The following is a 14,633-nucleotide window of genomic DNA, read 5'->3' as shown; positions in this document are numbered from 1 at the left end:
AATCAGTCAAATAGTCTCACAGATCAGTTATGATCTCATGGGTTGTAAGTTTGAATTTGTTTGAATCGGAACTCACTAAGTGAATCAGTTGAATCTGTCAATCTTACTCCCTGAATTGGAAGTCATTACTTTTGTCATGTCAAACTCAAGATAAATTGAATTAAACTGAATAAAAGCTGTTACTCATGTGCACATAAGACTCAAGTATGTGTATTTCGTGAGTGGTTGTTCATACAACAACTTGTAGTTATAGATTCAGAATGAGAGAATCGTTCAAATCTCATTCCTAGTGTCTGTTCTCCAAGAAACATTTTTTTCCCTCTTAGTTACTGTTGAATCATTTTCTGTGAGATATCAATGATGGTTGCAACAGTATTAAGTGAGAGCTGATGTCTTCCATTTCCCTCCCTGACTTGGATATCTCTCTGACACATTTACACACATACCCATAAATATACACATCCTCAAGATTAAATGTTGATCCACATAGTGTGAACACTTCTACGAGCCTTAACTCCTATGTTCTTGAGTCATTCCTGTCCATTTGCCAGGATGTTGACGCCTGAAGGGAAGCATCATGGGTACATGTGATACAGTGAATAATTGATGAAACTGTTGTAATACCTATTGTAGTATAACACAAGAACAGATCACATCAATGCGTACTACCTAAGAGCATGTAAAAAATTGCCTTATAGAGTTGAAATCTTGATGTTCTACGGGGCAGTTTTTGGTGGTAGAAGGGTTTATATACTCTCTATTTCATGAACATCTCTGTTTTGTATCCACACAGCCTCCATATTCATTGCGCGTGGATGAGTGCAGTGAGTACATCTGTGTTAATGGACAGCTGTTGCTGCATAATTCCTCCCAACACTGCAGATACAACATCAGCCAGCCACAGTGCAACCTGCTGGGCACACCAATCCAGACCAACACAGACCCCTGCTGCCCACTGTGGCAGTGCCCATGTAAGACATACACACTTTCAGATGGATACTTTTATGTCAGTGTTAATTTACTATTATCTTCACTACCGTTCAAAAGTTTGGGGTCAGTAAGATTTCTCTTTTTTTAAAAGAAATTAGTGTTTTTATTCAACAAGGATGCATTAAACTGATTAAGAGTGACAGTAAAACATTTAATGTAATAAAAGATTTCTATTTCAAATAAAATGGTTTTGAACTCAACTCAAAATAAAATGAATCACAGTTTCCACAAAAATATTAAGCAGCACAACTGTTTTCAACATTGACAATGATAAGAAATGTTTCTTGAGCATCAAATCAGCATATTATAATGATTTCTGAAGGATCATGTGACATTGAAGACTGGAGTAATGATGCTGAAAATTGAGCTTTGCATCACAGAAATAAAATATATTTTCACATAACTATGTGTATATATAATAACTATTTTAAATTATAATAAAGTTTCACAATATTACTGTTTTTACTGTGTTTTTGATCAAATAAATCCAGCCTTGGTGAGCGACCCCAAACTTTTGAATAGTAGTGTATATAATATTTTTTATTTATAATATATAATAGTATATAAGCCCAGTAATTAATTATTAATGTTTTGAATTAGCTTTTTTACATTTTCATTTACGTATTTAAGTCAGCTTTATTTCAATTACTTTAATCAATATTTAATAGTTTTAGTTATCAATAACAAGGTTATGTTAAATAAAGTGTTAATCTGATCATGTTTTGACTTTTAAAGTGTGTGTGTGTGTGTACTGTCAGGTCGCTGCTCTATAATCTCTGACCTGCGTGTGATCACATTTGATGGGAATAATGTGGCTCTGTATGATATCGGTTCTTATATTCTGGTCCACCTGCCCAGAGAGAAGATAGTCGGTCACATTGAGAAATGCCCTACCAGTGAGGTAAACCCATGCTAACACTCTACGTCTCTTCTAAATATCCTTCTTTATGTTTCTATTAAATGCTTTGCTTTTCCTTCCAGAGTGTGAACTACATCAGAAGACCTGTAAGTGTGTTATATGTATTAGCTTATTTATGTTAAAATGTGATTCACTATAATCATCCTAATCAGGGCCACAAACTTATTTTCTTTCTCACTTCCTGTTAGACTCCAACTGGTGGAACCTCTGGTCTGTGTTTTAAGAAGCTGAACATTACAACTCACTCATACAGAATTATGATCAACCGCTTGGACAGAAAGGTAACAAAGATCACCACCTGTAAGATTTGAATCTGTTTAGTCATGAATCATGTTGTCCTAAACCCCTTTGTTAAGGAAATGTTCTGCAGGTTTTTTTATTTAAGGAAATGATTTAACTTGTACACTACAGTTCAGCAGTTTGGGGTCGTAAAGATTTTTTTATATGCTTTTGAAAGAAGTCTCTAATGCTGACCAAGACTGCGTTTATTTGATAAAAAATACAGTAAAAACAGCAATATTGTGAAATATTATTACAGTTTAAAAGAACTGTTTTCTGTTTGAATGTTTTAAAATGTAATTTATTCTTGTGATTTTTAGCATCATTACTCTAGTCGTCAGTGTCACATGATCCTTCAGAAATCATTCTAATATGCTGATTTGCTGCTCAAGAAATATTATAATTAATTAATGCATCTCGTACCTCCTCTTAATCTTGGCTCATAGAAGCATGATTATATGTTGTTGTGGTTTGATCTGACGCAGGTGTCGGTGAATCAGATTACGGCCCGGCTTCCTCTTACCAGACAGAACTTCCATATTGATGACACGGGGACAATGTACATCATTGATACACCTGGTGGGATCAACATAAAGTGGTACCACAGCACTGGCATTATGGTTCTACAGTACACGGCTCCTGATAATACCTCCACTAGGGGGCTCTGTGGTCAGTGTGTTGCACTTACACTTTGTGAAACTATGAAATCAAATTGAACCCAATTTCCTTTCAGTATCTGTGATTCTATTTTGCACAAATAATGAGAGCATGCTTGTGTAAAAGAAAAAAATGCTTTTATAATCTTTCATCGAAATGTAAACCGTTCTGTTGATTTAACCTAATAATATTAACCAATAATATAATATCCTACTTTTCACAATACAACCAAATCCAGATAATGTATGAATATTATTTAGTTTCATTCTGAAAGCTAATGTGTTTTTATTTTTCTATGTTGCCTTTTACAATTAAACTGTATTTGGTCAGTTGTGGTCATGTAAGTGTGTTTGATGTATTTTGTTACCAACATATTTGGTTTCCTTTCTCAGGATGTTGCGATGGTAATCCAGCTGATGACCTGCGCCTGCCCAACGGCACCGTGGTCCGGGATGTTGAGGACATTCCTATGTTTCTGCACGGATGGATGGTGGATACGTCAGAAGATACAGATTACTTCCGCAGAGTGGGAGACAACTGCACCACCGGCAACTGCTCCAAATGTTTCACCATGCTCAACCAGAGACCTTTCTCTAAATGTCACCCCAAGGTACTACACACACAAGCTTGAGCATGGGCATCCCATTTACATCCATTGCTTTTAATATAAGCTCATTTAAATAATTATAGATTTATGTTAACTCTTAAAATCTTATTTAGCTGGTTCAGATTTAAATAATTCAATAAACTTTACATTTTAAGTAAACATAATTCGACATATAAAGGAGTTGTTTGCTCTTTTTTTTTTACTTTTTTATTATTGTTAACTAAAATTAAAACGATTAAAAATAATTTCCGTTATTGATCAATCGTTTTGTAATAGAAGTAAAGCTGAAATAAAATACAAAAATAAGTATTAAATGAAAAAGGACAACTTACTGTTAATTAATATTTATGTTTTGCTAATATTCTGGGGGATTGTGTTATGTGGATGATGTGGAGATGAACCCAATTGCAGACAGTAGTCACAGGAACACAGTTTATTGTACAAATAACAGGGAAAACAAAGCCCACGAGGGGGCAAAACAGGACAAGACAGGACTATGAATACTAACTAGACTATGACATAGACTTGACGTAACTAGACTACAAATTAACAACAAATACAGGATCAGAACTTCACTGGACAGGAATACTCACGAAGTGATCACACAAAGTATGAAATTGATCAACAATGAACCGACACAAGACAGCAGACATGAGGGGATTAAATAGGGAACAAATAATCAGGAACACAGGTGATAATGGGTAAAGCAATAATGACAAAACGAGGATAACAAGGGGGCGGGGCTAGGGGACGAGACAACGCAAGCACATGGCCAAACAAATGGCCATGTGCTGCACATGAAACATGGGCCTGTCATGATTCTGCCGCAAGACAAGAGAAAATCAAAGACAAGAAGGCAGAATCATGACAGATTGTGTACCCATATGTAAGTTCCCACTCACACGTACATATGACTTGACCATTATATATAGAATTTCCAAATGCCGTTTCGCAGGTTTCTCCTGAAAATTTCTGTGATAAGATATGGGCCGGTGACCTGCATTATAAAGAGCATGAGTGTGACTTCCTGGCTGCTTATGTGGCCATTTGCTACACACATCAGATCTGCTTCAGCTGGAGGAAAAGCAACTTCTGCCGTGAGTGTGTTTACAGAAACTCTACCAGTCAAATGTCTGAAAACATGTGTGACTAAATGTACATTTCTCAGTCTTAACTTTTGACTGGTTTTTGTATACTTGTGTCGGTTTTTTCATTTCACAGCACTCAAATGTCCTCCTGGTAAGGAATATAAACCCTGTGTGAATACATGTAAGACCCGAACATGTCAGAACCGAGATTACTACGAGGAGAGCACCTGTTCTTCTATCAGAGAGGAGTGCGTTTGTAAAAGTGGTTCCATCCTGCATCGGGCGGACTCCGCCTTCTGTGTCACCGAGGACCAATGCGGTGAGAATGCCACACTGTGCATTTGCATGCAAAATAAGTGTTCTTGTGATAATGCCCTATGTTATGCCATGTGATCAGTGTGTACGGATAACGATGGCGCTCCACGTGCCCCGGGTGATGTGTGGAACGGCTCTCTGCGTGGCTGCTGTCTGTTCAAGTGTCTGGAGAACGGTAGTGTGGTTCCTGTGGAACCCGATTGCAGTTATGAACCTGCCCCGCTGTGTGAGAGGGAGGGAGAGTATGCAGTCGCCGTGCTGGAGGAAGGGGTCTGCTGTCCTAAGAAGATTTGTGGTATAAACCTATAAACACACATGGATGTATGCTTCTCAAATCCATCAGAAATAGTATATCATCCTGGCACCTTTGGTGTACTTTGTATATATACTATGAGCTAGAAGGCAATCATCTCTAATACTAATGTCATATACTATACTAATGTTCAAAAGACATGTAAAAAAAAAAAAAAATCATTCTTTTATCTCAGCAAGGATGCATTACATTCATAAAAAATGCCAGACATTTGTAATGTTACAAAAGATTTCGGTTACACTTTATTTGAAGGTGTCATTGTTACAGTGTAAATATATATTTAAGTACTGAGTAATATTAAGCAACTACATGTACTTACTATAGGGTTAGGGTAGGATTAGGGTTTGGTTGAGGGTTAGTTGCATGTAATTTAGTGTTATTACTATGGTAAGTACATGTAACATATAACAAGGACACTGTAAAATAAAGTGTTACCAAGATTTCAATTTCAAATCCTGAAATAATGTATCATGGTTGCCACAAAAATTCCAACTGAGCCCCATTGAGCCCCAATGTTTTTTGAGCAGCAAATCAGCATATTAGAATGATTTCTGAAGGATCATGTGACACTGAAGACTGGAGTAATGATGCTGAAAATTCAGCTTTACATCACAGGAATAAATACATTTTTAAAATATATTCAAATAGAAAGCAATTACTTTAAATTGTAATAATATTTCATAAATGTACTATATTTTTTGGCAAATAAATGCAGCCTTGGTGAGCATAAGAGACATGCATTGGGAGTTATTGTTTGCCACACAACCTAAGGTGTATGGAGTTGTGCGGTTGAGTTTAGTCCATGTGTGTTTGTTTTAGGTCCATTTATATCCCTAAATAGTATTAAAAGTTAACGAAACAGACTTTCATAAGATTCTTGCAAAATGTTTAGATTTGATCTTTCTGTATGTAAATTATTATAATTTTTCTCTATTGCCTTCTTTATATGTTTCTTCATTTTATTGACCTCTTTTTGTTCTTGCCACGAAAATGGCCTTTTATGCTGACATGGCACAAACAAACAAATAAATAACTAAACAAATCAGATATGCATATTTAAAATGTACGGTATTTTTCTTCCAAGAAAATGAACCAAAAATATGTATGAAAAAAAAAGCTTGTGTCTGTGTTGTCTGTGTGTGTAGAATGTAACCTCACCATCTGTCAGAGTGAAGTCCCTAGCTGTGAGAATGGAGACAAGCTGGTGATTGGCTACAGCGCTCTGTCCTGCTGTCCCGAATACAGATGTGGTAAGAGCTCATGTAATCCTTTCTTTGATTGGTTGTTTATGTGATCAGTTGATAAGGGTCAGTCTTCTGATTGGTCTCCGTTAGAATGTGATCCGCTGGCATGCCTGAGTGTCCCTGCCCCGATTTGCCGAGAAGATCAGTTCCTGGTGGAGGTCAGAGGGGCACACGCCTGCTGTTACAGCTACATGTGTGGTAATAATACATTATAAATACTTCAGTTCTACAGGTGACATTCCATCTCTATGCTGTCAATCCAGAAATATAAATAAATATATATATACTGTATGTGTGTGTGTGTGTACTAAAATCTAAGGTCGTGTTAATACATTTATAATTAATACATATTTAAGATAATTATAATGACTAATTATCAAACATTAAAATCCCAAATATACATTGTTTATGAGATTCTAAAAGCTCTAACACTCTATGAAGCCTGTATATATAATTCATTATATTATAATATAAATATACACTAATATACAAAGATATACAAGTATTTATAATGCCTTAAAATACACATTATAATGCATTGTATATATAAAAAATATATATATATATGTTATTATTTATTTATTTTTTGTGATATTAGGGCATGCTGTAGTAATAATTTGCATATGTTTTGCAGTGTGCGAGTCCTGTATTGAACCTATACCAGTGTGTCTGCTTGGAGAGATACTGGCTGTGGATATGAACACCACTAATCACTGCTGTCCGCAGTATCATTGTGGTAATTATAACAAAAACACAAGTAGTCACTCACTGTACTGAAGTGCCCGGTCATTTTGTGTGTCGTAATGAAACAGAGAAACATGACTCGTTCTTGATCTTTCAGTGTGTGATATGAGTCTGTGTCCTGAGGCCAGTGTGAGTTGTGCTCCTGGAGCTGTGCTTATGAAGAGACCCGTGCCGGACAGCTGCTGCCCAGAGACACACTGCGGTATTGGACACATGCACACACTTACCTAGATGTCTAAACTGTAGCTTCCCTTTGACTTCATTTTGTTTTTAAGATGATCAAGATAATTATAGTAACTACAGAATAACCCTTACTCAAACCCTCAGATTCACCTTTTGACATTTTAGAAGGCATTATTTTGTCCCTCTATGTACTTTTCTTCCTTTTGTGGCCAAAAAAAAAAAAAAAATCCACAGTTCTCTCTTAAAGTACAGCTAAACTAAAAACATGTACAAGCTCACAGATACAGAAACGTTACATTAAAGCCCCTTTCACACAGCGCATTGATCACGGGAAATTGCCGTTAAATTGCTAGAGTGCCTTCTGTGTGAATGCAATTATCTGTGTATTTTCCGGAATCTCTGTGTGAAAGGGGCTTTACAAGTACCATGCCATCTCCATGTGTTGTGAACACGAATACCATGTAAATAGCATGATAAATGCATAAGCTAATAATAGTACACTATCGTTTAAAATGTTGGGGTCTGTTAAAAAATGTTTTTGTATATTGAAATATTGACAGTACAAACATTTATATTGTTGCAAAGATTTCTATTTCCAATAAATGCTGTTATTTTGTTTATACTTTCTATTCTATAAAAGAATCCTAAGAATGAATCAGTTTCCACAAAAATATTTCGCATATTAAGAATTATTTCTGAAGGATCATGTGACACTGAAGACTGTAGAAATGATGCTGAAAAATCTACTTTGGCATAACAGGAATAAATTACATGTTAAAATATATTCAAATATACATTTATATTTCACAATATTACTGTTTTACTGTATTTTTGATCAAATAAAATGCAGCCTTAGTGTGCATAAGAGACTTTCAAAAACATAAAAATATCTTACCGAACCCAAACTAGTGTATGTATCAAAGTTCCATATCACCATGATTTGTCAAAGTAATTTTTGTATGCATACACAGTTACATTTGTAACATTTGTTTTTGTTGTTTTTAGAATGTCAGTGTGAGAACTTTACAGTTCCGGTCTGCGCTGCGGTGAGTGTTCTAAAATGTATTCTGTGTGTGTGAATACATTTTAAATAGTCCATTGTGTTGTGTGCATGAATTACATTGCCATAATAAACTGTTCTGGAACTACAGTATTATTCTGTGACCTTTGTTTTATAGGGTGAGGTGAAAGTGGAGGATCCAGACTCCGGTGGCCCGTGTGGATGCCCACTGTATCACTGCAGTAAGACTCAAACTAACACTCACACACTCAAAATGCCATGCTATTCAATGAAACTGAAACACAAGTCTGTGTTTGTGTATCTTTGTGTGTTTGTGTGTGTAGAGAAGGCAGAAGTGTGTCTGTTTCAGGATGTGACAATATTGAATCCGGGCCAGTCTATGGTGCAATACTTTGAGGGGGAATTGTGTTACACGGTTCAGTGCCTCACACATAAAGACCCCAGCACCGGGTTCTACGCCATGGAGGTCACCACTGCCAACTGCTCTGAGAAGTGTGATCCTGTAAGTCACATGACTAATACAACTTTCAATATATGAATTAATGGATGTTTCTACATATTTTTCATGATGTTCCATGAAATTGATGAAAGTCCAGTTTTAAAAGGCACATGTCATGGGAGAAAAAAATGCTCTTCTAAATTAAATATTTCAATGTACAGTGTAGAGGTTAGTCAATCATAACAGAAGTGATTTACATATAGAAGTCTTAAAGGTACAGCACCAATTTCAGCCTCTAAGACAGTATAGGATATGTAAAACTAAATTAAAGCTGTTTTTTGTGGATTTCATGGAATAAACAAAACTTCAAAAGTGCAGAATAGACAATAACATTTCTTATTTTTATATTTTTCCAATATATTTTGTTGGTGTGTTACGAATTTAAAATATATATTTTAATTTATATTTTTTGTTTACATTTCTGTCACTGTAGCATCAGGTTTATGTCCCATCATCTGATCCACATGTGTGCTGTGGCTCCTGCAAAAACATCTCATGCTCATATCCCAGTGAAAACGGCACTACAGAAGTATTTATGGTAATCTGCACTGGTGCTTTTTATTAATGTAACCCCACACTTACCCTTGAAGGAAACTTTCTGACATTATTTACTGTATTTATGAACATTTTCCCCTTTGAGGATGTTCACAAATGGATGTTTTGTCAGATTTTCTGGGGGTATTAGCAAAAATATTGCTATTGTAGATCAGAAACACACACACTCAGACAAGCCCCGTCATTGTTTTCAGGAAACAGCCGCAAATGCATGAACCTGATAGTTTTTTTTTTTTATGTGGTTTGCAGGCTGGCAGCTCATGGGTGGCTAACTGCACACGGTTCGACTGTATGGAGACTGCGGTAGGGGCAGTAGTTCTGGCCTCTGGAGTTGTCTGTCCTCCTTTCAATGACACAGAGTGTATTCAGGTCTGACACAAATCACTACATTCATTTTGCTGCTTCTGTATCTGTTTGTGTTGTTGTTCTTCTAACCTCTGTGCTGTCTGTTTCAGAATGGAGGCGTGGTTCAGACGTATGTGGACGGTTGCTGTAAGACATGTGAGTAGTGTGTGTCTGGGGCTGGCTGTGCTTTCTGGGAATGCTGGGGGCTGTTTGGAACAGCATGATGGAGAAGCAATGCTGGGCTTACTACTGTAGCTGCTGGTTGCATATTGTGGTTAGATGCTCCCTGTTGTCCCGGGGGAAATGAGTGCTGCTGTATATATCTCATGGGCCTTTTCATTCTTTTCTTTCAATTTCAATTGTGCTTTTCCTTGTCCTCAATTCTCTCTAAAATACAATGATTGTACATGCTGTAATCTTGGAAGAAATGTATAGATTTTAGCTTGTGTTGTCCGAAACAGGGTTTCTGTGATGAAAGCCAGATTGTTATACAATTCCCCTCTCTATATGTTCTTAACTCTATCTTTGTCTTTTGTGTTATCTGTGGCTCAGGCTGGTTTTTGTGCTATGGGATTGGTGTTTGTGGTTTTTAACTGTCTCTTGTCAAAGCTTGATGCTTTAGGTATAAACAATAACTTAAGCAAACCTTGAATGTTGACAACGAGTGATTAAGTAAACTTTAACTAGAATAAGCATAGAAAAGTTATGGGAATTCGTAGGTTAAAAGGTGTGGGAATATTTATTTAAAATGCACAAAACGAATGGGCAGCCAAATATCTGTGGATACATTGCGTTTCATAAAAGCATCGTACACCTAAGTAGATCATAGAGACAGTTGGCAAAAATGGTCTCCACAATCTATTTAGGCTTATGATGCTTGTGGAAAATGCAACCCTGGCCGATATTTCAGTGTTCAAAAGTTTGGGATCAGTAAGCTTTTTTTTAAATGTTTTTGTAAGAAGTCTCTAATCACCAAGGCTACATTTATTTAATCAACAATATATAGTGATATACAGTAATATACATATACAATATACAGTAATATAGTGAAAATGTTGTAACAATTTTAAATAACTTTATTTATATATATATAAATATTTAAATGTAATTTATTCTTTTGATGGCAAACCAGAATTTTCAGCATAATTACTCCAGTCTTCAGTGTCACATGATCCTTCAGAAATCATTCTAATATGCTGATTTGATGCTCAAAAACATTTCTTATTATCAATGTTGGAAACAGTTGTGCTGCTTAAGATTTTTGTGGAAACAGTGATATATATATATATTTTAAGATTCTTTGATGAAAGAAAGTTTTTTTGGAATACAAATATTTTGTAACATTATAAATGTCTTTGCTGTCACTTTTGATCAGTTTGATGTGTCCTTGCTGAATAAAAGTAAAAAAAAAAAAAATCTTACTGATCCCAAAGCATTTGAATGGTAGTATAGGCCTAAATTTCATTTTGCATTACTCATAAACCAAGGAAAGCATATTGGAAAAAGCTGCATGAATCTGTTTAAGACACAGTTTTCTTTGATTATATTGGCATGGCATGGTGATTTTGAGGAAGAAACTCCACATGTCTGGCATGTGCCTTTGCTGGCTATGTGCTAATAATTTGCTTTCAACAAACTGGTATGTATTTTTTGTGCAAGCGGTGGGTCTGTGCATCTTTTTACGCATGAGGGCACTTGTGGGTGCAGGTTTGTGTGTGTTCGCATTGGTTTGGGGGCTCTTGTGTTTGTGCTGGAAGCTTTACGAGCGACTTCAACCAAATGAGTTTGTTACAGACTTGTGAGTTTGTGAACCTGCCCCTGTGTGTTTCTCAGGTGCTGGACTTGGTTTGTTGCCTTTTTCCGTTAGTCCAGTAACACCCACTGCTAGTACTAACTGTGATACAGGTACTCACTCATCTACTGAATTATCTTCTTTATCTGTGTCTCATAATATTTTATGTGTGTTGAAGAAAATATTTTTTTTTACTTATCTCTTTCACTCTTGCCATTATTTTCTTTTAGTTTGGGTGAATCAATTAAGGTGAACTGATTAAGTGTGTGAGACGTCTGGGCTATAATAGGAATTCTGTCATCATTTGCTCACCCTCATGTTAGTCAAATTCCTTATACAGTTGTTCTGCTGTGGAACACAAAAGCAGTACTTTTGAAGAATATTCATACTTTTTTTATTTTCCCAATATAGTACTGTACCTTACGTCTTTAAGCTAAAAAAAGAATAGAATAAAATTATTCTATTTATTTACAGGAAATCTTGCCACAGTTCTTACATTTTATAAAGCCTTGTTTAATTCAAATATGACAAATATTTAGGTGAAAACATTCTAATAAAAAAAGAATAGAATAAAATTATTCTATTTATTTACAGGAAATCTTGCCTCAGTTCTTACATTTTATAAAGCCTTGTTTAATTCAAATATGACAAATATTTAGGTGAAAACATTCTATTTATGGAATGCCACCTTTTTCATTTTTGTGAATTTTTGTGAAATTATTATTATTATAATTTTTTTGTGGTTGAGCACCTTCATTGAGCCTTTTGTCTAATTTTTAATTCATTTAAATTTATTTATTTTATTTACTTTTATGAACTGTTTGGCAAAAAACAAAAAAAACAAAGACAAAAGGGCACTGTTGTATTCCATGGAAAAAAGAACAACAATATGGGTTTCCACAACATGAGGGTGGTGGGCAAATAATGTCGAAATTGTCATATTTTATGAACTATTCCTTTAATTCTCGTACTTGTGAACATCCGTGTAACATTCAAACACAGGCAACACTGCTTTCCAAAACCACTCATCGGCTGTCCCTCCCACCATCTCAGACACACAGCTGTGAAGTCTTGATTTATTTCCTGTTGAAACCCCCTGATATCTTCGAAACCTGTCCTCTGTTTGAACCTCCAAAATCTCAGTGTCAAAATTAATGAGCTGGGAATTTACAACATACACACACACACACACACACACACACACACACACTGCCCTCAAAAGAATTAAATGCCTTTCATTTTATCATTGTCATACAAACAAAACTTACATATGGGTGAAAAGTTCAGTTTTCAATGGTGCCACTCGATCATTGTCAGACAAATGTCACCATGGTAACTAACTTGTCAATCAAGTGGAGCCCCCAAGGTGCAGTAATAATAGTCACTAAGCCTGTTGTGTTAATGTGGTTTGATGTGTGTGTGTGTACTTGACTCATTGTTACAGTCGTATGTACAAAGAATAAACATAACTTGGTTTAGTTGTCAATACAGACCTCGTGGATTGTTACGATCTTTAAAGGTCTAGGAGATGGAACGCAACATTTAGATATCACACACGAGATGTTCTCTTTCTGTCGGGAGTACACATAGTCTGTATCACTCAGTTTTCTTAACACCTCATGAGGTCCAGAAAATCCTGCTGATAAAACAGAGCCTGCCATAGGCAGCAATACCAACACCTGGTCACCTTATTTAAAGGAGCAAATTTTCATATTTCATATTCCTCATTTGTGAAAATTCACTACTGAACATCATTAAATCTTAATTTTTTATTCTAATTTTTTTTTACATTTATTTCATTATTAATAGAGTGCAATTAGTCAGATTCTTGAAGTAAAAACTCCATTCATTTTCTCAAAGGGAAACCGGTTTCGAACGATAACTTATAAACCTGTAATAACTGCCCTACTAGAGCTAAAATGTTGTTAATCCATGGTATTTGCGACTGCTGAAGCCGTCAGCCTGCATTATTTAATAATCGTGTTTAACGGTAATTCCTGGTGGAAAAACGACATTATCTATGAAGCTGTTCAGAAAAGTACACCAATCAGAAAGTCAAAAAAGCAACACACACAAAATAGCTCTTTAGCTCCTCCCACTCCCATTAAGCACTGTGAATGACGTCATCAAGTCGATCTCTCTACACTCAAAATACTGAAATGTTTGTATATATATACAGTATATATATATATATATATATATATATATATATATATATATATATATATAATGTATATATGTATATGTGTGTGCATATTTTGCAATAAACTCAAAATGTTTTTTAAGTATGCAATCAAAATTTGTAAATGAGTAGTTGTATATTGATCCATCGTTTTTAATTTGATTATGCTGTTCGTAATGCTTCATTGTAGTTCTTTCCCTCCCTGAAGCCGTTAAGTACACAATCTTGTACCTTTGTCTTTTTGTCTGATTTTCAAAAACTTTTGCGTTTCAAATCAAAGTTTATAGTGTTGTGATCCACCTCGATTGGCTTGGTTCATGGCTTTAACAAAGACTTTTTTTGAAATCCCTACGGGAGAAATGAATGGAAAAAAAATACTTTGGGATTCAGCGCCGCTGAAAAAGGGGACAACCACTGCTGCATTCTATAATGTTATGGCATAAAATATCAGAAATATTGTAAAGTGCTGTATATAAGTTTGTTGAACGTCAAAATGACATATATTTAATTTCTTATTGCATGTTCTTGGTCTCATTGCAAATTATTTATCAGAGCACATTATTCCAAATATTAGTTTTCATAATCCTCAAAATGTAAGAACCTTCTTCACCTCAACTGATGTCAAATAGGCCTTATGGGCTATTGATTGTTGACAAAAATATTCAGGCTTAGGTAATGCAGCATTTCTGAAATCATGCCAATAATTAATGCAGTATAATTTAATGTTGGTTAATGTCATGTTACAGCAATAATAGTAAATAACTATAGTCAATTCTGGATGGATAAAATAAATGTATGCCCAACATTTTTTTTCTATCATTTAAATGTTTTATTTAATACATTTTAAATGGTTATTATTATTTTATTTAATATTGTTTAATATTGCTTTAAAAACGAAAA

The 14,633-nt window shown here is 35.2% G+C and overlaps 1 protein-coding gene across 1 annotated transcript in view; it reads left to right on the top strand.

The window, feature by feature from the left end:
- otogl (otogelin-like) overlaps positions 1-14,633 on the top strand; it is a 51,076-nt gene that overhangs the window by 34,109 nt on the left and 2,334 nt on the right. Inside the window, exons 37-56 of the mRNA XM_082181713.1 lie at positions 794-971; positions 1,749-1,891; positions 1,972-1,995; positions 2,098-2,190; positions 2,674-2,857; positions 3,238-3,455; positions 4,408-4,549; positions 4,674-4,859; positions 4,938-5,150; positions 6,314-6,418; positions 6,503-6,610; positions 7,047-7,148; positions 7,254-7,358; positions 8,345-8,385; positions 8,518-8,581; positions 8,684-8,862; positions 9,293-9,397; positions 9,664-9,783; positions 9,870-9,915; positions 11,593-11,664. Coding sequence (XP_082037839.1) covers positions 794-971; positions 1,749-1,891; positions 1,972-1,995; positions 2,098-2,190; positions 2,674-2,857; positions 3,238-3,455; positions 4,408-4,549; positions 4,674-4,859; positions 4,938-5,150; positions 6,314-6,418; positions 6,503-6,610; positions 7,047-7,148; positions 7,254-7,358; positions 8,345-8,385; positions 8,518-8,581; positions 8,684-8,862; positions 9,293-9,397; positions 9,664-9,783; positions 9,870-9,915; positions 11,593-11,664 — 2,428 coding nt within the window. The remainder of the gene's footprint in view (positions 1-793; positions 972-1,748; positions 1,892-1,971; positions 1,996-2,097; positions 2,191-2,673; positions 2,858-3,237; positions 3,456-4,407; positions 4,550-4,673; positions 4,860-4,937; positions 5,151-6,313; positions 6,419-6,502; positions 6,611-7,046; positions 7,149-7,253; positions 7,359-8,344; positions 8,386-8,517; positions 8,582-8,683; positions 8,863-9,292; positions 9,398-9,663; positions 9,784-9,869; positions 9,916-11,592; positions 11,665-14,633) is intronic.

The sequence above is a fragment of the Leuciscus leuciscus genome (assembly GCF_965113295.1).
Source record: "Leuciscus leuciscus genome assembly, chromosome: 10".
Lineage (NCBI taxonomy): Eukaryota > Metazoa > Chordata > Actinopteri > Cypriniformes > Leuciscidae > Leuciscus > Leuciscus leuciscus.
This window is presented reverse-complemented; position numbering and strand designations above follow the sequence as displayed.